This window comes from Gobio gobio, assembly GCF_949357685.1.
Source record: "Gobio gobio genome assembly, chromosome: 17".
Classification (NCBI taxonomy): Eukaryota; Metazoa; Chordata; class Actinopteri; order Cypriniformes; family Gobionidae; genus Gobio; species Gobio gobio.
The window spans coordinates 38,051,639-38,074,013 of NC_137110.1; the positions used below are offsets into that span (position 1 = coordinate 38,051,639).

Genomic DNA, 22,375 nt, shown 5'->3' on the forward strand with positions numbered 1-22,375 from the left:
TACAGTGCATGGTCACTATCAACGATACATATTGTTGCATTTTTGTCTTGCGATATATTGCGACACGATATATTGTTACACCCCTAATTACAAGTACGGTAATGCAAGTGACGTAATCAGATTACTTTTTTTAAGTACCTAGTAAAGTAATGCATTATTTTTTCAAATAAGTAACGTAAGTTACTTTGTTTTCCCATGTATTGACTGAAACCTTGATCCTATTCCCATGGCGCTGAGGTGTTGAGATCATTGAAGGGTCATTTCACTCTCGGTGTGAAAGGGACTTTACAAAAATAGAATTATTAATAGCGACGCCGCTACACGCGATAAAAGGTATCTTTTTTCATGTTAGTTTGAGTTTTTGTCCAAACCAGCCGCGGCGGCGACACACGATAACTCTATTTTAGAAACTATTTTATTTCTGCGACGTCGCGTCTGGAACACCAACACAAAACATGACAATGATAATCTCAGGTAATGTTTATGTGCTTTATTTAAAGTGTGTAATGTGACTTTGAATATCACTTGGTGCTCCCAGCTTTGTAATGTAGTCATACGAAAAGCAACAATGGATAATGGGGGGGTGACGTCATGATTGACAGGTGAGATTGACAGCTGCTCTGATTGAAGTTGTCACTGAGGCACTAACAGACTTTTTTCGGGATTTTCTGGAGGAGATTGGAGCTTTAGCTTTAATTTCTACATTACAATAGCTATTTATTTCACACAAACATAATGAATTGTTCTGCATGAGAGTATGGGCAGCCTTTTGATATCGCGGCTCTACTTCCTGCTAGCTATTGTGTAGACTCTGTCCCAAATCTGCGCAAGATGTTCGCACCATATTTGGATGTTGGAGGCTTCACTTTTCTTTAGTGGAAGGCAGTGAAGACGCGTCATCCATATTTTTTACGGTCTGTGGTTGTAAAGCATCTTAGTTGAAAGTGAGAAATATTGTGGACCTCCTGTTTGTTTATTTTATTTTATTTTATTTATTAATTGTTGTGGTTTCATTTATTTGGTTGTATTCGTTGAATGACTATTTTGGTTTTATTTATTTATTTTTATTTATTAGTGGTTTTGGTTTATTTATTGATTGTTTCTTTGTTTTGTTCTTTGTGTTGATGCGTAAACTAAGGTTAATAGTCTGCTTAGCTCCTACTGTATTGTAGTTTACTATGGCTGAACCCCTAAATTGACTTCTCAGATTCCAGGATCGGAGCTGTCTGTGGAACTCCGGCCTCCACCCTGTCTGTCTCTCTTTTTTATATGACTGAATGACACACTCTCTCTTCTCTGTGGCTACTGTTCACTCATGCTATTTTCTTTGTATCTTACTCTTGTCTTGCTCCATGTCCGACGTCCTCTTCTCCACCTCCCCCTCTTTTTTCGCAACTCCTCCATTCGTAGATGCATTCTGCCTCTCTCATATCTCTCACCATCTATCTTTTTCAGGCTGTTTCTCTGTCTGTCACTTACACACATACATGCACATGATGATACTGATGAAAAGCATGAGTTTGTGTACTACGAAGGTATTCCCTTTTATTTCATAAGCTGTATGTGGAAGAACAAGGTCATTTGATGAAAAGAGATGGAGGGGAGATGGAAGTGTGGACAGGGGGAGGGGGAATGGTGCTCCCTAGCTTTTTAGCATGCAAATAGATTTCAGCGTCTAGAAAATGAAAACGACAAGAGCTGAATAAGACCAGTGAGATTATGGCTGTTTCACAGTCTGAGAGAAGGGTTTGATATGGAGACGGGAGAATTTAAAGAGGAATTGGAGAGACGCAGAGATATAAAGAGTTTGTGTCTAAATTATTCCAATATCCAATATTTTTTTTTACCTGCATTTACCTAAACCATTTACCTAAATTTACAGTAAAAAATGTAGATATTTTATTTAAATTTGTATTTGTATTGAAATTCTGACCATTGGCCATTTAAAAAATAAATAAAACATGCAAAAATATTAATAAAAGTGAATTTAGGCTTAACATCATTAAGATACACTGAATGAAAGATGGATAAATATTTATTTTACAATCTTCTTGATAAAAAGTATACTGTTCAAGTTAGAATAAGTCTTCATAATGCACTTTTAAAAATAGAAGTTTCAAGAAGAGGTTGTCACAGAAGAATCATTTTGGGTTCCCCAAAGAACCTGTCAGTGAATAGTTCTTATCTTATTATTTCTTATTTTTATATTAAATTGTTTGAAGAACAATTTAATTATTTAATAATAGTGTACTATATCTTTATTCTTAAGAGTGTACTACTAGGGACCTTTGGGATGCTGGCTAGAACATCCTTGAAAATCAAGAGAAAAGAGTTGTAATCAATGGATCTGAATAATTTTGTGTATGTGTGTGTATGGTCCTGGTATTTCCTATATTATGGGGAACAAATGTCTGAATAAAGATAGTAAAACCATCCATTTTTGACCTTGTGGGAACAATTTTGTGGTGTCCATGAGGAAAACAGCTTATAAATCATACAAAATGTTTTTTTAGTTTTCTGTGATGGGTAGGTTTAGGGGTAAGTTAGGGTTAAGGGATAGAGTATACAGTTTGTACAGTAATAATAATAATCATTAAGTCTATGAAAAGTTCCCATAAAACCTGGAAACTCAACACTTGACTCATCTTAATGCAAAAATGCTCAGCAACTCACTTAGACACATTCTTAAAGGGAAAGCCCTCTTCAAGTTGTGTTCAATTGAGTTATATTTTTTGGCATAATATATTACTATCCCTTTGTTCTAGAGTACCAGAGGCAATACAGTATATCCATACAATATGGAATTATTTTTAAAAAATATTTTGTAATATCTGTTTTACACCACGATACATCATCAAACACAACCCCTCAAGTCAGTGAGGCCATTAAGAATCTCGGGGTGATTTTTGACAGAGATCTGAATTTTAACAAACAAATTAACTCTGTAGTAACTCTGCAGCACACGCATTGATTATTGTAACGCACTCTACATTGGCATCACACAGTCTTCACTCCATCGTCTCCAACTGGTACAGAATGCAGCTGCTCGCCTTCTAACCAATACATCTAGACGCAGCCACATTAGCCCAGTTCTCTGTTCTCTCCACTGGCTCCCAGTTCGTTATCGTATTGATTTTAAAATTTTAATGTTTGCCTTTAAAGCTCTTCATGGCCTTGCACCACCTTATTTATCAGAGATTTTAAGTGTCCACCGTCCAAACAGAGCCCTCCGGTCGGCTGACCAGATGAGGCTAGTTGTTCCGAGGTCCCGGTACAAGCAGTGGAGCGATCTTTCATTTGCTTTTGCTGCTCCTAAACTTTGGAACACTTTACCTGTTGACCTGCGTGTTCTTACAGACCTGGTCCTGTTCAAGTCCAGGTTAAAAACGCATTTATTTAGATTGGCCTTTAACATACTGTAGCACTGTGTCACTTTGAATTTTTATTTGTATTTTTGTGTAACTGTTCTTTGGTTATTGCTTAATGTATTAATACATTATATATTGTAGATGCTCTTCTGTTTTAAATGTAAAGCACCTTGGTCCTCCTCTTGGTTGTTGGAAAGTGCTATACAAATAAAGTTTGATTGATTGATTGATTGATCTATGTAGTCTAGATGCATAGTGTTATGAAGTAAATGCTTAGTTTTGATCATGGTATTGTAGATGCCATGATACCTAGATTTCTATATGCTTTTGACAGTTTGGAGAACTTTAAACATCAAATTCCAATCATATTCAAAGTTTTTTTTTAATATCAATGTGAACTCAAAATGTGTTCAATGCTAAACACATTGGCGGACTTGGTGGTAGGGCTGTCTTTACCATAAATAATGTGCTGACAATTCATTATCATACAAATAAATGTGATTAACCTTTTAATTTTGTTTTTTATCTGTTCATGTCGCTTATAGTGTAAGCCTATATTTTTTTAATTATAAGCATAATGTAAGCATAATTTTTTTTCTTGGAATTGTATATAATATAATAATATATCGTAAAAAATAGGCCCACATGATATATGACATATTAATAATATTTTATAATTAGAGCTGTCAAGCAATTACAATTTTTAATCCAATTAATTACACAATGTGGTAATTAATTAAATTAATTAATTTTAGAAACTACCCCCAAAAGATAAACTCATTATTGTGTTAAATGAGAAACGTTTCAAATAGACATTACAAAAAGTAGCTTTAGAAAATTCAACAATGAGGGTGAGTAAATGATGACAGAATTTTCATTTTTGGGTTAACTATACCTTTAATGGGGTTTTTTATGCGATGATTCTCTTAATAAGAAACTAAAACTGCCAATGGGTCATTGAGTCATTTATCCAATCCATTTGTTCAAAAGTAAATTTGCTCTTTATGAATGGACCATTGAATCATTGGTTCATCCAATTGATTCGCTTAAAACACTGTTTCATTGTTAAAACTGAGTCTTTAATATAACACAATATTAACTTCTTATTTATTGAACTGTTGTATAAAATCAACTGGGATAAAAACAGCACTCGTGTGATATTGCGCTCGTTACTCGTGTGATATGATATACATGATATAAATATGAGACAAAACCTCAGGGGCATTTTTGCCCTGATATCTTGAATTTGAGGGGCATTCTAACAGCATTCTATAGGCTACATGTTCATCACCAATCAACTGTATGAAATGTAAGATGAACTATGTAGGTCGGTGCGTTAAATGCGTTAATAATTTAACACGTTATTTTCTCCTGTGGCTAATTAATTAAAATAACACGTTAAACCGTCAGCCTTAATAATAACATAAAACCCACAAACCTTCGCGTATGAAGGAAGACCTTTGACTATCTTTGTGTACTTTGCAACAGTTGACTAGTTGGTGGATGTTCTAATTTGATTAAACATGGTATTATAAACGGTGCAGTTTTCCATTTCTGTGTAACACCTGATGCTATAAATGGTGTTTCTGCTTATATTTCGGTGATATCAAATTCTTAACACAGGTTTATTCCAGTACTCTGCTGTACATCACACGTTTAGAATTTAGATTTACACAGCTCACTCAAACAATCAGGAGGGAATCTGGCAACGGTTCGGAAATGATTTTCACACACACACACACATACAAGTGTTACTAGACTTCTAGACTTCTGGCCTGCCAAAATGAGCAGGCACCACTACACTACTGCTTGAGTGCTCTGCAAAAACAAGCCATGTCTAACTTTCTGTGTATGCGTGTGTGGAGGAAATGGTTCGGTGTACACAGTCTTCATACGCAAAAGGAGAGTGAAATGTGTGAAGTCATTGGGAGGTCTATGTCCTTTTGGCAAACATAGATCAACTGGAGACCAGCTGAGAGAGAAGCTGGCTGCAGACTTGTGGACCAATGTAAACGTGCTTTGAAACAATCCACACTCATTTCATTGTCCTAATATCTATTGTGAAGAAAAGCAGAATAAATGGTTTAAGTAGGGAACATTTATCTGGATTAACTTGCTTTAATACGCCTTTGAATATAGACCCGGAGAACGAGCGCACACATGCTGCATTTCATTGCACGGTAATAAATATTTTATGAACGATGTATTAAATATGGATTCTGCCTTAGGTTTGCCTGTGAATTCTGCTGTCAATTGAAAGCAAACAACACTAGCTGACCAGCAGCATCAATCGATCGTGAAGTGATTTGTGTAAAGCCAGATTGATGGCAGGAGATGTTAACAAGGGAAGGGGGTAGAGAGGAGGAGCAGGCCAGTGTTGCTGACAGAGTGCAGTATGCTAATGAACTGTGGCCTGTTGCCCTGTCTTCCCCTCAGGGATGCTACATAAGACTTCCCTGCTCATTTACATATCGTAATTGCGTAAATATGTCATACCACTTATTTAGCATTTTTGTTTAATTGTGCGTTTGTGTCTTGGTATGTACTTGGTATGAAAGCATCCATGAAATCAGCATTAGACTTTTGTGGCATTTCATCCATTTGTGTTTGCTCTGACGCTGACACATTAAACATCGCAACATTTTAAGTTTTTTTTCTTTTCTTTTCTCTGCGGTGGTCAGTAACAGAAATTATCTTTTTCATTAGGGGACAGTATTTCTCACTTAAAATTGATTTCCTGGGGCATATCCACCTAATTAGACCCTTACCTCTAAGTATTGACTTTACAGTAGGCAACTTATCACAAACGATTTGTGCTAAAGACATGAATTATGCCTGGCATGTAGAGAAGAGTGGTGCAGTAGTTACTTTTCGGAGCAATCTGATTTTCACCTAGTGGACAATAAAATGGTTGACATAAATTGCAGGGAGTGAACCAAGAATATGAAAGAGACTTAAAAGTGTGTTCTTTGCTCTTGTGATTTAACCTCCTAGTTAAATTTTAGCGGCATCTAGCAGTGAGGTTGCGAATTGCAAACGCCCACCACTCACCCCTCCCTTTCAAAGCACAAGCTACGGTGGCCTAGACTGGGTAAACCCAGCCCGATCTGCCGGCGATTTGATTTCGCCCTGCTGCTCATGCTGGAAACCTGTACATATTTATATCCTGCCCACAAATTTGTGGGGACCAATCACAAATCGGCATATCCACCTGGCGTGCTATTGGGGGGTTTAACACAATGACGGATAGAGAAGAGATGGATCGTTGGTCTGATTGGTTGAAGGACAATCCATTTGCGTACAGAGTCATTTGAACTATGCCCGTTGATCACACCTTTTGTGGTCTGATTGGTTGAAGGACTATCCAATTGCGTACAGAATCATTTGAACTATGTCCGCTGATCACTCATAAAAGTTTACATAACACGCCGTCATTATGTTAAGCCCCGCCCATCGACACTATACACGATGTGATTGGCCTGACTAGAGTTTGGTTTTTCCAGCTCGCAAGCCAATGGAGAGTTGCTAGACTACCCTGGCTGCAAATTAGATTTGCTGCCGCTAGGGTGCGTCTAGATTTCTAGGCTACCAAAAAATGTCAAATAAATAATAAAATGTAAAATAAAAAAATTTAACTGTTTTATTTTATTTTTCCTATTTCATTTAATAAAATGTATTTAAAATGTGATGGTTTTCCATTGATTATCTTTATTTTAAACACAAACTACAAAAAATATTCACTTTGAATTGAATTACTTAAAACTGAAGTGTTTCTAAGTGAAACTGAATTTTCTCCTGGAAATAGTGTCGTGCAGAACCTGATTTTGTGATTTGATTGGATGATCAAACCTGTCAGACTATAATATTATTGGTTAATATTTTCCCCACCCTAAAGGGTTACATCACCAAAAAGAATCGGCGTTGTCTAATCATTCGAATATTGTGCTCTGATGAATCATGCACCGCAAAAACCAGAGACATCAATGAAGAAAGTAATTTTGAATTCACAATGTCATAATGTTTCGCCAACTGGTCTCTTTTTCCGAATCGAACTGATTTTAAACAACTCAATGAACATCACTTAATCACTTAAACTGTCGGTATCTAACATAAAATTGCAGAACGTTGTTGTGCACGTAAGAAAGGGGGTGAGAATGAATGAACGTGTGTGTGTGTGTGTGTGTGTGTGTCTAGCCAGTAGTATTCTGAGAATGAGAGCTAGCCTAGTGATTTGCAGCGAGCACGATCTCTGCTCATTCACATTCACACCCTGTCCTCTCTGTCTCACACACACAGCCTCTGAATGGATAGAAACTTGGTTGTCATAATAACCGCATCTCAAACCCAGGCTTTCTGAAGCTGTGCGGAGCACTGTAAAGACAGTGCGTTGTAGTACAGAGCAAGAGATACAGGGCAACAGAAAGGAGGGGGAGAGAGGGAGGGATTGAGTCTAAAAGAGAGATAGAGATGTGAGAGAGAGGGAGGGACGGAGATTGCGAGAGAGCAGAGGAGACTGTGAAAGGCAGCGAGAGGAGAGGAAAGGAGAGCACAGGAAGTGCCACACCGGTCCTTTGGATCTTGGTGAGTTGGGACAGATTCGGTGAACGTCCTGGAGGAATAGCGTTGAATATGTAATTAGACTGAATGTAATGTTTGAATGTGGTCAAGTAGATGTTTTGTCAATGTGAATGCGTCCTTTGTGTGTTTGGGTACCTGTGGACATGTTGCTTTTGGGTGTGGGCTTTTTTTGTACATCCTTCCCTAACCTTTTAATATGTGTGTGTGTGTGTGTGTGTGTGTGTGTGTGCAGAGCTGCTCTCGCCGGCTGAGTCTGGCTCCTCCCCGGCTGTCCAGGAGCTCATGACACGGTTGGGCTTCCTGCTGGGAGACGCCATCCCCACCTCATCACAAACAAACATGGAGGAGAAACAGGTAAACATGAACCCTACAGGTTTAAACACCCAAACTCTGAAAGACGTGCAATCTGATTCACAAACATCCTGCCTGCTGCATCACGCCACTAAAGATTGTAAGATTTGGACAATAAAATCCTTAGAAAGAGGAAACGGCCTCTGAATTTTCTTTTCAGTCAGCTTACATCGATTCAGCCCTAGATACCAGAGGTCATTTATCAAGAGAGATCGATTACACTGCTGGAGCTGTTTTGCTCTCGGAATCACACTTTCACTCTAGACACACTATTGGAAGAGCTTTGTTTCAGACTTCCACTTCGTACTCCTAAAGGGGTGATTTACCACTGGCAAGATGGGCTTTGAAAACTTTACCATCTATGAAGTAGAACAAAATTTTTTTTTAGAATCGGTGCAATATGACTAGATAAAATGGAGAACAAGGACTGTGGCGTTCCCTTTTGAAATTTGAAAATGTTGGAAAACTTCAACACCCATAATGCATTGGGCTTGATCAGACTGTCTGTGAGTGGGAATTCAAAAATGCGAAAGTACGATCTGTAGTTTTCACAAAAGCCCTGGAGCTGTCAAAAGTTTGCCGGATGATGCGTTTTGCTTTTAGATGACAAATAAACCGGGAGATTTGGGTGCAGGTAACATGGAGAAAGAGTACACATCGTTCATTTACATATACTAATGACATTGTAACAATATAAAGTTGGTTGAAAATTGGCAAACTTCTCCTTTAAATCAGTGTGTGTGATGTCCAGTGTTATTTTAGTGTCACTGAGATACTATTATAGTTTAAATAATTTTTTATTCTTTTATGTTTTCTGTTTTAATTTTAATTTAAGTTAGTAATTTTTGTTTTTGTAAAAATGGTCTATAGTTTTTATTAATTTTTATTTCAGTTTTCGTTATTTTAGTACATCAAGATAAACTAAATGAAAATGAGAAATGTAATGCAAATATATGAAATAAAATAAGTTAGTTTTATGGTATTTCTGGTATCATTTATTTTATTTCAAGCAACAAAAATGTATTTATGCTTTTGTGCATTTATGCATTACTAAACTCTTACTTTGATCTTCATTTAAGTCTCTTTTTCGATTTGTTATTAACATTTAAATATATTTGTTTTGGTGTAACTAAATCATCATACAGTGGGTACATCATACAGCGGTTTTGAGGTGTTTATCTGGGGTCTAAGTTGCTCTTAAGAGACTTGCGTAGCGTTTTTATGGATTGCTGCACACAAAGCTCCTAGTTGCTGAATTTATCCACAAACATGCTTCATCAGTCATGCATTATCACAAATGAGAGTGTGCTTTCTGATTGGCCAGTTTCTGATCTTCCCTTCTGCCTTTTCAAACGCAGTGCATTAAGTATGAATGCTGGTTTATGTGTGTTCGGTGCTGTGTACGTGCACAGCTGCTTTATAAGGATTGAAACCGTCTTGTGGAGAAGCACCCTGGAGATGTTGCTGTCGGTGAGTAATGCAGTTTCTCCGCGGGAAAACGAATGATGCGGGTGGAGCAACAGTGTCCCTCTTACGCACGGTTTTCTAACTCAACTGCAGCACTGAGGAAATTATTGAACAGGTGCATGAAGCTCTACCTGAAAGCTTGAGCTGTGCTTTACTCTGATGTGTTTTGTGTGTGTGGAAAGATGTGAATCCTTCATTGGTGAGCGGCTGGCAGGCAACAGTTCTCTGGGGACCAGGGCTCCGGTACACTGATTCCCCTCACACACACACACACACACACACACACTCACACCATCACTCTCCCTGACCTATATAGAGTGCGGAGAGAGGTAAGAGGAGAGGACAGAGTAGTATCTAGGATTTGATGTACTCTGTATAGTATGAAAACAGAAGTCATACAGAAATTCAGTCTGTTGGTTTATGCTCTATAAGCACTTCCTCCAGATATGCAGCAGGTAGATTACCCACAATTTCTCACACCCCAACATTTGGGTGTAATCTGCTTTCAGCTTTTTTTGTTCTTTTAAAGCAGAAGTTCTCAACCAGGGGCCCTGGGATCCCTAAAGGGGTCTCTCCAAACTTCCAAAGGGGGCCGCAGGAAGACTTAAAAGTATTAATTAATTGCTATAAATATATTAACCTAACCTAACTAAAATGCTAAAACTAAATGTTTTTATTAAAGAATGTTTTTTAAAACACCTTCTGCCGTCACAAAAGTCTCGTTTCCACCAAAATTACCCTGAACAATTTGTCCCAGGAACTTTTTTTCTCCCCAGACCTGTTGCTGTGTGCATTTCCATCGCGTTTCCATTCTAAAGTACCGTGAAGATCGGTCCAGTGACGTAGGACTGCGCGTGACTTTCTAGTTCCCGATGGATTTCATCCTCTGCATATAAACTTTTTTAACGGTCCATCTGTTGTATTTTTTAAACTTCATTGTTGATTCAAATAGCAAACAACTCTTACTGCATGCACCGCAACTTTTAGGTTGAAATAAAATGCTGCGTGGAGTCAACCAATCAAAATGCAGTGTAAACTCAACCAATAAGCATGTTCAGCGCCCAAGTCCCACCCCCGAAAGTTCCTGAACTTTAAAAAAGTACTACCTCGCAAGCAGGGACAACTTCATTTAGACCCTGGTCTCTGTGGTCGAAACACACAGAGTACGGACCCACTTTATATTAGGTGGCCTTAACTACTATGAACTAACATTTTAAATGAATAATTTGATACACTGCACTTATTGTGTACATACATGTTTTTACATTGTACTTACATTTCTAAAATTACCTGCATGTAATTACATCTGTAATTAATTTCTGTAGTTACATTTATAATTACAATGTTGACACTTCCCTTATACCTAACCCTACCCTTAAACTTACCCATACCACCACACCTGTCCCTAACTTTACCCGGATCCCACCTCAATATCAGCAAAAGTGTTTTGCAATACAATATGAACTCAATAAGTAGATTGTACTTATTTTGTTATGCAAGTACATAGTAGTTAAGGCACCTTAATATAAAGTGGGACCATGAGTACCACCCCAAAGTCCATAGTTTCTGGGGAAAGTTCCTGCAGTGGAAACGCAGCTAATATGAAACACGGTTCATTCATTTAATATATAAATACTACCGTTTTATTAATTGAAATATTTTGAAAACAAGCAGCTTTGTTACAATTATAGCAGAAATACTGAAAATATCTTGGCTTATATTCGCTTTGAATATTGTGTTGGAGAATGGAGTCAAAAAGGTTGAGAACCACTGTTTTAAAGTCAACGTGAAACTGTTTCCAACCCATTTTATTTCCTCAATGTGATGCATTTGCAAGTAAATGAGAAGAAAATGAAGAATGTGACTTAATTTATTCCATCTTGATTAGACTTGGTTAGATTGTGGAAAGTTGTCATCACAGATGATTTTTTCACAATAAGACTCAAAAGCTTAAACAGAGTTTTTCTTTTGTTCTTTTTTCTCTCTATACCTTTACTTATTGGCTTTTCCCCCCCAGATTTGAAGATTTACTTTATCCCTAACCTAAGCATTGCCATTGTAAACACTGGTAAAATGCGGATGTACATTTGCCTGTGTGTTGGTTACTGTCGCCATTGCAGCCTAAATCTGTTTCTAAAAGTATCGTATTGGTTGCTTATATTGGAACAAAAGCAGACTGGAGGGCTTGGAGTATTTTTGGCCTTTCCCTTGTATGGACATAAGAGCTGAGTTTAACGGTTTCCATCTATCACTTTATCTCCTCGCTCCCTTTTTTTTGTTTCCTCTGCTGTCTCATTTTTCCTTGATGCAATATTTATTTACTTTTTTCATTCCTCTGTCTCTGTCGCTCTCTCTCTCTCCCTCTGTAGTGTATAGTGTCCAGTCAGGGCGTGAGTCCCTGCTCCACTCTGACCAGCAGTACGGCGTCTCCCAGCGCAGAGAGCCCCTGTTCCACCTTACCTGAGAGCTCCTCCAGCAGCAAGGCTCCTGTTATCTGTTCTAGCACCTTCTCCACTGCCACCTCCACCTCCACCATCATCACCACACCCAGCTCCACCTTGGAGAGCAAGGACAGTGGAATCATAGGTAACATCTACCACTAACACTGCCCTCCTTATCAAAGTCACCTTTATTCAAAAGTCTCCTTTATTTGCTACCTTTTTTTTATTTTATTTTTTACATGGTATTAAAATAATTCCTTACAGCATTCTTAACCTATAGACTCCATTAAAATGTTGTTTTGTAGTTAATTTGAATCTTAAGGCTCTTTCACACTGAGCACAAAATGAAAAAGTAACAACCCACTGATGAATGGTCTATTCACGCCAAGCATGAAAGCATATCTGTCGTGCTGAATTAAAAGCTGGTCTGACATCCAGCTGTCAGAAGCACAAGAGAAAAATGTTCAATACTTTTTCTTTTTTGTTTCTGAAATTACAGAAATGACATTTAACTAAATTGAAGTCATTTGCGTTTTTTGTTTGGTTGAATTAAATCATTGCAGTTCAGCAGCAAAAACGTTGGTTTAGATAAAGGAAGATGAAGTCCATAAAGTGCCTGTTAATTTTTCATCTTTTGACAGCTCCACTCTTTGTTTAATTTAAAGGTATTTGATGCAAAAGTATGCTTGTTTATGGAGTAATACATGCAAACAGTTAACTAATTAAGCCAAAAGTTTGTGAGTTACAAACATTTTATTTAGATTTTTAAAGTGAGCTGAATCTCATGCAAGAATTGACACGGAAGCACAGAGGACAATCACTTCACGTGTGAGTTTCAAAATGCACTTGCATCACGCTTCACAACATTCTGACCTTCATGTCAAGCGTGAACTCATGATTCTGCATATAACAGTTGGCAGGAAGCGATGGTTTATAATTTAAAAAGCTTATAATATTTAGCTTCAAAAGACATTGGTTCTTCAGCTGGAGTCGTATGGATTACCATTGTGTTCACTGCGTGTGATTTTTGAAGCGTCAGCTTTCAGTCACATACACTTGTTGCTCCAAAAGCTCAAATCTTAGTTAAGCTCAACAAGTAAATGTTTGTCTCCAGTGTGAATGGCTCTATGAAACTGCTAGTGGTTATTGTCATTGTAATATTTGCATGTATTATGTTGCATTAATGTATTACGGACCATTTGGAGATGCTGATATTGGTGTTTATGTTTATGCTCAACTGACTTTTCTGTACCACCAAAAAATGACTCTTGGATCGTTATTGTTGGCCTGAGCTGTAAATGTTCATATGTCTGAGATGCGCTCTATCAAAACTAGGACAGCATGGTGTCTTTATTTCAGGTCTGCCGGAGTTTTTCTTGAAGTAGGACATCAGAAGGTTTTTTTAAAGCCCAAAATAGTGTTTTTCTATTTGGTTGCGGGAAAGAAAGGTCAAAGACAGCCGCATTAAAGCAAAATGCCTGAAAGCAATTACTTAAACAAGTCCTATTTGATGTCCTAATGCTTGAAGATCAGTGTTTGTTAATCATTCTCAAAAACTGCCTTTGATTGTTAATTCCGGTTTTCTTTTCCACAATGTTTGGTTTTGTCCTTCTGTGTCGTTCTCTCCTCTTGTGTCCTTCCCATTAATATCTGGCCCCTCCCCCCACACCTCGTTCACCTTCATCTCTCTCTTCTTCTCCATCCTGCAGCAACAGTCACCAGTTCCAGTGAGAATGAAGAACGCTGTGGCTCTAGCCTGGAGTGGGCGAAAGATGGTGGGGCAGGTGTAAGGGCCGAGAGCGGGCGTAGCGTTCATCCGTCCTGCACCCCCATCACCTCGGAGGAGATGGTGGTGTCTGGTGAGGCCCAGCTGGGGACAGGCACCACCGGAGGGGTGGCACCAGTTATGACATCACCCGTGGATGGACCAATCACATACCATAGCACTTCTTTGGTCATGCCACGGCCAAATTCTGTGGCAGGTGAGTAATGAAAATGTATTTTTGTGCTAAAAAAATTTGGATCAGGGGTTTGGTACCTCAGTGTTTCTTGCACCACTATTCATCATTACAGCCCTTGCTGAATCTGTAGCACCATGCTAAATGAAGTTTCATTTTACCCAAGTTGTGAGCTTGCACTCTGAATTGAACGTGATTAGATAAAAATGCTGTGTACAGCAAAATAATGTGTAGGCAAAATGTCTTTCTGTTGCTTAGTCTACGCCAGCTGCACTCAAACAAATGTGCAATGCAACTAGTTTTGTCTGATTCACAAACAAATGAATCATAGGAGTCTTTTTGTAATGAATTTCTCAAAAAGACGTTATCTGCTTGAATCAATCTGAAGAATTCTTCACTGAATCAGGCACATACTGAGCTGCTAAAAATTGTTACCACAAATAGCACACTTTTTACTTAATAAATTATATACACTTCTGTTCAACAGTTTGGGGTTGGGTAATTTATTCTAATGCTCACCAAGGCTGCATTCATTTGATCAAAATCCCTGTAATAACAGTAATATTATGAAATATTATTACAATTTAAAATAACTATTTTCTATTTTAATGTACTTTACAATGTTATTTTTGCCTGTGATGGCAAAGCTGAATTTTTAGCAGCCGTCAGTGATCCTTCAGAAATCATTCGAATAGGCTGATTTGCGGAAAAAAAAACATTCATAAAGTTGAAAACAGTTGTGCTGTTAATAGTTTTGTTGAAACCATGATTCATATTATTTGAAGAATAAAAAAGGTCTAGAGAACTGCATTTATTAGATTTTTTTTTTGTAGAAATGTAAAAGTCATTGCATCCTTGCTGAATAATAGTATTAATTTCTGCCAAAAAATATCTGACCCCGAACTCTTGAACTGTATTGTGTGTGTCTTTTTTTTTTAAAGCTAGCTGCAAATGTGTAAAGAGTTTTGAGTAGGCAGATTACACACCGTTTGGGGCATTTGTTTCGGGACCTGGCGGATTTTCTCCCTTAGTACGGTTTGTTTAGGCATATATGAACACCGCGATCTCGGATCTGCACCAAAACTAAAAAACCTGCTTGAAAACAAACTCTGGAGCGATTCACTTGTGGGGAGACAGCAATCCGACCCAACAGACCAACAAAATATCACTATGTATAATGGGTGAGAATTATCGCCATTGAAAAACAAAGCATGCCTTTTCATTTTAAAATGCTGCTTAATTGCTCTTCTCCAAAAATACATGTAGGTACATGGTAAGAATGTTGACAAAGTCTTGATTCCTGCTCAAAATTATAAAGCAATATAACAATAGCTACAAAGAGAGCCACAATAAGCCTGTCTATCCATCCTGACGGCTGACAGCTAGCAGAATCCCGGAACATAAACAGGTGCACTTTGACCAATGAGAGGACAGTTTCTTGTATGTAACTGACTTGTATTAACAAATTTTGGTCCGTTTAGAAATATTGCCTTGTAAAAGTGAACTAAACAGAAGAGCAGAAGAACAATTTCAATCCCTGTTTTAGAACAAAACAATCTAGAGGCCCTCAGCTTTCTACTTGTGTGTTTGTATGTGTTTTCATTGTATTCGCCTGGCTGCCTCTCATCCTGTGGCTTGTAGAAAGCTTTGCAAACGTGTGGCTTTGATTTCCTCTTGCTGTAAAGCTAAATGGGGAAATTGCTGTCAGATATACAGAATGACTCCAACAAATAAAAATGTTGCGCCAAGTGCCTGTCTGTGGTGATCTTTGTGGTAAGGAGCAGTGAAAAAGGAAGTTAATGTATTTATATCTTTTCAGCTTCAAAGGTATGGATCATGGTTTGATCATTTGAGACCCTTCACATGCGAATGTAACGTTACAAATGACAATCATCATCCCTAGTGTTTATGCTGGCCTGCAGAGATTATGGGTTTCAAGCAGATTAGATTATGGGACAGGATGGGAGATTTTACAGGGATGAGTGCAAAGGGAGGACGTTGTAGTGAAAAGATGAATTAAATGAGCGATTGATGGATTGAAGGAATAAATGGATGAATTATGAGTGGGTAATACAAGTCAGGTACAGTATGTCTGTGTGTCTGTAAATAAAAGAGTCTGTGGTAAAATGTGCCATTCATTAATCTAACAAACCTTGTTTTTGTCACATGATCCATTCATATACAACTACTGTACTTTTGATTGAGATATACACATGAGAAAAGTGAGGAGCATTTGCTTAAGCTAAAACAGCTAAGCAAAGCAAACATTTCCAGCAGTAAAAATATACATGCTTGTGAATTCCCCATGCATAACACCATGTATTTTTTTGGCTAAACATTAGTCATGAATTATTAAATGAATAAATTCTCCAAAAAGGGTAGCCGTGGGGTACAGTGTGCCAGATGCTATAGGGAAAATTGTGCAAGTGGCTAATAGTGACGGTAAGCTTTGCTTTACAAATACTACGAATGCAATTACAAAATGTTGAAATCCGAATATTAAACCGTTTCCCGACTTGTTGTCATTGGACCACTATTTTAAAGCATGTTTTTAATAGACACTTTCTTGTAACTGCAGTGTATAGCAGACACCCTGAAAATATATTTAGGGCTATTAATTTTTCTTTTTTTCTTGCCTGGAGGAAGTAAAAAGTATCACAGCTTCCCTCACTCTCCTCATATACTTATTTTGTGTGTTTCTCCCCTCTCTGAACACTGTGTATGGAGGAATTGGGGTGGGTGGGAGTATTGGGTACACGTGTTCCTCCACACACAGCAGCAGATTGTGTTTGTTCTTCATAGAGATCACAGAGGTGGCATGTAATCTCTCCGCTGTCTGTGAGCCAAACACAATCCTAAATGACTCTTTTTCTCTCATTTTGTCTCTCTCCCTGCAGCCACTAGCAGTACTAAACTGGAGGAGTTGCGGTATCTGGATGAACAGAGAAATGCTCCCCAGCGCTCTTCCATGCGTTTGCCTTGGCATGGAGCTCACACAGGAGGCCGCAGTCAAGAGAATAAAGGTGCTGACTAACTTACCAAATGATATGCAAACCGAACACTTTATTAGAACATTTCATGTACAGATGCTGTTTGCCTTATTTTGCAACGTGGAAGTAAGCTCTCTTCTGTTAATGTGCGAAACTTCTGATTCATTAGCTGCTATAGGTAAATAACTGGAAGAATAACAAATTTCAGTAAATGGTCCATATAAGAAATGCCAGTTTGCAATATCAAGCAGCAGAACGAGCTGTTTTGTACAGCTAAAAATAACTAAGCAGATGACACCAGAAACATTCAATTTACAAATGGCCACGCCCGCTCTTACGTGAAAAATAAGATGGATATAATGCTGTTACATAATACAACAGCTCAGCACTTCAAATATGAATGCACTACGACAGAGTAATTTCTAATGGGTTTCAATTAATTTGAAAGAACAACAACAACAACCTTCATTAAATTACAACCCCAAATCAGAAAGTTGGGACAGTATGGAAAACGCAAAAAAAAAAGGAAGTGATTTCTAAATTTACTTTGACTTGTATTTCATTGCAGACAATATGAACACAAAATATTTCATGTTTTGTCTGGTCAACTTCATGTCATTTGTAAATATGCATCCTTTCCTGTCATTCAGACCGGCAACACATTTAAAAAAAAGTTGGGACAGGAGCAATTTAGGGCTAGTAATGAGGTAAAATGGTTGAATAATGATGTGATTTGAAACAGGTGATGTCAACAGGTGATTGTAATTATGATTTGGTACAAAAGCAGCATCCAAGAAAGGTCTAATCCTTTAGGAGCAAAGATGGGCAGAGGATCGCCAGTTTGCCAACAAATACGTGAGAAAATTATTGAAATGTTTAAAAACAATGTTCCTCAAAGAAAGATAGGAAGAGATTTGGATATTTTACATTCAACAGTGCATAACATAATTAAAAGATTCAAGGAATCTGGAGGAATTTCAGTGCATAAAGTAGAGATGTTCCGAGACCCTTTTTCCCTTCCCGATACCGATTCCGATACCTGGCCTCAGGGTATCGGCCAATACCGAGTACTGATCCAATACCTGGGTGTGTATCTGTATATACAGCTGTATAGACTACTAGCCCTGTATGAATTGATATAATTATTTTATGGTGTGCTTCAGACTTATCCCTTAATAAAACATGAACAAATACATACAGTGAACTACTGTATTCATTACAGTATTTTTATTATCTGACATGCATTTGACAGTAATATTATATATTTTTCTTAAGCGAAAAAGAACTTCAAATGCAGCCACAAATCTAACACTGCAAACTGAAAAAGGTATTTTAGTTGTACAATATCACTGTATAAAAAACAGTGCAACAAATAAATGTAGGAATATAAAAATATATATTAATCAGAAAATAATCTCTTTACAACAAAACAAGTGAAAAATAAGCAACCATCTAGGCATTATTATTATTATTATTAGTAGAGACGTATTATTATTACATAGAGACGTAGCTAAATCTACTGTACAGCAGTAGCCTAATATATTCTGTCAATTTAAAATGTTTTAAACCAAACTTTTATTTTGACGGGTTGCCATGAAGATATTTCAGTGTCAGTGTTCCTTAAATGACTTTTTTCCCAAAAGAAACGGTAAATTCTCATGAAGTGACAGTTTATGCGTTCGTGTCCTCATATAGTGACCATGGACTGTGTGAATATGGACGTAGAGAAACTGGGGGAGTTTGCCACTTGATAGTGACACACGGCAGAGATGACAAAAACAGCGGGCGAGTGTCACTGGCTTTCACTGGCTGTTTAGCAGTATTTCGTCTCTGTGTGGATGGCGGGCGCCCGCGTGTGTGTGCGCTCGCGGGCGCCCGCCATCCACACAGAGACGAAATACTGCTAAACAGCCAGTAAACAGCGGACATAGCCTTCTGCTAACACGTTTTCATTTCTTCTTCTTCGCTGCTCTAAACAGTAGTTCTTTGTGGCAACACAGCACAACTTCCTGTTTGCAATGCATTCTGAGCACCGAAGAAGAACCGCGCAGTGGTTAGGCAAAGCTTGCGGTCATAAATAGGTCTTGTTTATGAAAATGGTATCGGATCGGTACATGGGTTCAAGTACTCGCCGATACCGATGCCAGAATTTTTTTGTGGTATCGGCGATATTTCCGATACTAGTATCGGAATCGGAACAACTCTAGCGTAAAGGACAAGGGCGCAAGCCTAAGCTGAACAACCGTGATCTCCGATCCCTCAGGTGGCACTGCATCAAGAATCGTCATTCATCTATAAGCGATATCACCACATGGGCTCAGGACTACTTTGGCAAACCTTTGTCAAGTACCACAATACGTAGTTACATCCACAAATGCCAGTTAAAACTGTACTGTGCCAAAAGGAAGCCCAATGTTAACAGTGTCCAGAAGCGCCGTCGACTTCTCTGGGCTCGGAGGCATCTGGGATGGACCATCACACAGTGGAAACGTGTACTGTGGTCAGATGAATCAGTATTTCAGGTATTTTTTGGGAGGAATGGATGCCGTGTGCTCCGGACCAAAGAAGAAAAGGATCATCCAGACTGTTACCAGCAACAAGTCCAAAAGCCAGGGTCTGTCATGGTATGCGGTTGTGTCAGTGCTCTTGGCAAAGGTAACTTGCACTTCTGTGAAGGTACCATTAATGCTGAAAAGTACATTTTGGAGCATAATATGCTGCCTTCAAGAAGACATCTTTTCCAGGGACGTCCATGCATATTTCAACAAGACAATGCAAAACCACATTCTGCACACATTACAAAGTCCTGGCTGCGGAGGAAGAGGGTACGGGTACTTGACTGGCCTGCCTGCAGTCCCGACCTGTCTCCAATAGAGAATGTGTGGCGCATTTTGAAGCGCAAAATGCGACAACGAAGACCCCGTACTGTTGCCCACCTTAAGACTTGTTTGTAGGAAGAATGGGACAAAATTACACCTGAAACACTTCATCACTTGGTGTCTTCAGTCCCTAAACGTCTTTTAAGTGTTGTGAAAAGGAATGGCAACATTACAAAGTGGTAAATGATTTACTGTCCCAACTTTTTTTGAAATGTGTTGCAGGTCTGAATGACAGGAAAGGATGCATATTTACAAATGACATGAAGTTGACCAGACAAAACATGAAATATTTTGTGTTTATATTGTCTGCAATGAAATACAAGTCAAAGTAAATTTAGAAATCACTTCTTTTTTTTTTATTTGTGTTTTCCATACTGTCCCAACTTTTTCTGATTTGGGGTTGTATAATCTAATGATTGACACCTCAAGAATGTAATGAATGAAAGCTAACCCTGTGAAAACTGCATGAATCAGCAATGCATTTATTCATGTGATATATTTCTGAGAGATACACAATATTCAGTGCAAATCATATACTGTATAAAATTACATATTTTGTAATATACTGTATATTTTTATATTCATAAATTCATTTTTCATTTTATTTTTTTATATACAATAATTACATGGTTTCCCATGTACATTTTTAGTTAAAAAAAAAATTTCTCTTTAGAACAATTAGCCTTGAGGAATCATGCACAATGCAAAAAAGGGGACATTTATTAAGAGAAAAAATAATAATAATTTGGGGCCCATTTTCATATTTAATGTGACCAATTAAGTTCTTATGATTCATTCTCATTTCATTATAAATCTGTCCTGCATTCATTTGTGTGTGTGGACCAAATGCCCCCCACGAAGTTAGTAAAATTGTTGACCTTGTGGGCACTTTTTTTGGTCCCCATGAGGAAAACCGCTTCTAAATCGTACTAAATCGTTTTTTTTGGGGAAACACAAATCTGTGATGGTTGTGTTTAGGGGTAGGTTTAGTGTTACTGTATAGTATTTACTTTTGTAAAGTTCAAAAATCTATATGTCTTTGAAAAGTCCCCATAAAACATGAAAACCAAATGTGTGTGTGTAGTTTATTTTAACATACATGTTATTTAAATCCTGTAGCTCGTCTCACACCCTACAAACCTGTGGACATCATGCTCAAACCCCTGCTGTTTGAGGTACCCAGTGTCTCTTTGGATGCAGTGTTTGTGGGCCGTGATTGGCTGTTTCAGCGACTGGAGGATGTGCTTATTGGGGGAGGAGATGCCAGTGAGGATAAAGGGGCTGTCATCACTGGTAACGTTGGTTTCGGAAAGACAGCGGTGATATCACGACTAGTGGCTCTCAGCTGTCATGGTGGACGAATGAGGCAGATCGCCTCCAACAGTCCTGAAGCTACACCCCAGAGTAAGAGTTTAACATTTTGTCATTATTTACTCATCCTCATGTCTTTCCAAATCTGTATGAAACAATTGCCATGCAAAAGTTGAAATATTGAACGTGCTAGTTTTTGACTTCATCACAAGGCTTGAGTTTAACATGTAAACTTTGTGTTAGCGTCTCAGATTTTCAATCAATCAGACATGCAACACCCATGTTCAGCACCCGTAGTTGTGTGAAATAACACCTTGAATTTATGTATATTAACATATTAACCCTAGCCCTAATAAAAGGGAATTGTGTGTGTTTGTGTTGTAGATCGAGGGGCTGATGCTCATCAAACCAATCAGCTGAACCCCCCCTCACAGAGTCCCCTCCGCAGCAATAGCTGCCCCCCCACGCCAGACACACACCGGCACAGAGAGGGGGCAGTCAAACGCCTGGCTAGCAAGGTACACACTTTACCCCTATTCGGACAGGACCAGAGTATGTGAGCGGAGTGGAGCGGCAGCAATTTCCCCTCCACGCTCTAAGCATTCAATAATCACTCCGCTCCAGCTCTGCTCCGGGTTCACCATTTCCCACTCACCGCTCCAATCCTCGCTCCATGATATCAGAAACACAGCTCCGTTTTCGCTCCGAGGAAATGTTCACCTAAAGTATTTAAGTAAGCTCTAAATATCACAAAAGTTCGGTTTATAACATAGCCTACATTAAATGAAAACATTTATAAACAATAGGAGATGGTTTCAACATGGTTTATTGGAACACTAGTGTGCTAAGATTTATACGACATGCCAAGCTAATTAGGCTTTATCAGCATTACAAGTTAAATATCATTGCAGCTTTTTGCAGTGCAAATTTTGTTTGGAAAGATGAAAATACGTTTTCATCAGTTATTTTGTCTATGGGTATCTACATTTACAGATTTCTGCTCATTCAAAATCAGATACAGATAACTGTAAG

The 22,375-nt window shown here is 38.2% G+C and overlaps 1 protein-coding gene across 1 annotated transcript in view; it reads left to right on the plus strand.

Moving 5' to 3' along the window:
* Positions 1 to 22,375, plus strand: part of tanc1a (tetratricopeptide repeat, ankyrin repeat and coiled-coil containing 1a) — a gene marked incomplete at its 3' end in the record, with an annotated part of 110,424 nt that overhangs the window by 49,304 nt on the left and 38,745 nt on the right. Inside the window, exons 5-10 of the mRNA XM_079840104.1 lie at positions 8,179 to 8,300; positions 12,134 to 12,350; positions 13,915 to 14,187; positions 17,061 to 17,186; positions 21,152 to 21,436; positions 21,728 to 21,861. Of these exons, the coding sequence (XP_079696230.1) occupies positions 8,179 to 8,300; positions 12,134 to 12,350; positions 13,915 to 14,187; positions 17,061 to 17,186; positions 21,152 to 21,436; positions 21,728 to 21,861 (1,157 nt within the window). The remainder of the gene's footprint in view (positions 1 to 8,178; positions 8,301 to 12,133; positions 12,351 to 13,914; positions 14,188 to 17,060; positions 17,187 to 21,151; positions 21,437 to 21,727; positions 21,862 to 22,375) is intronic.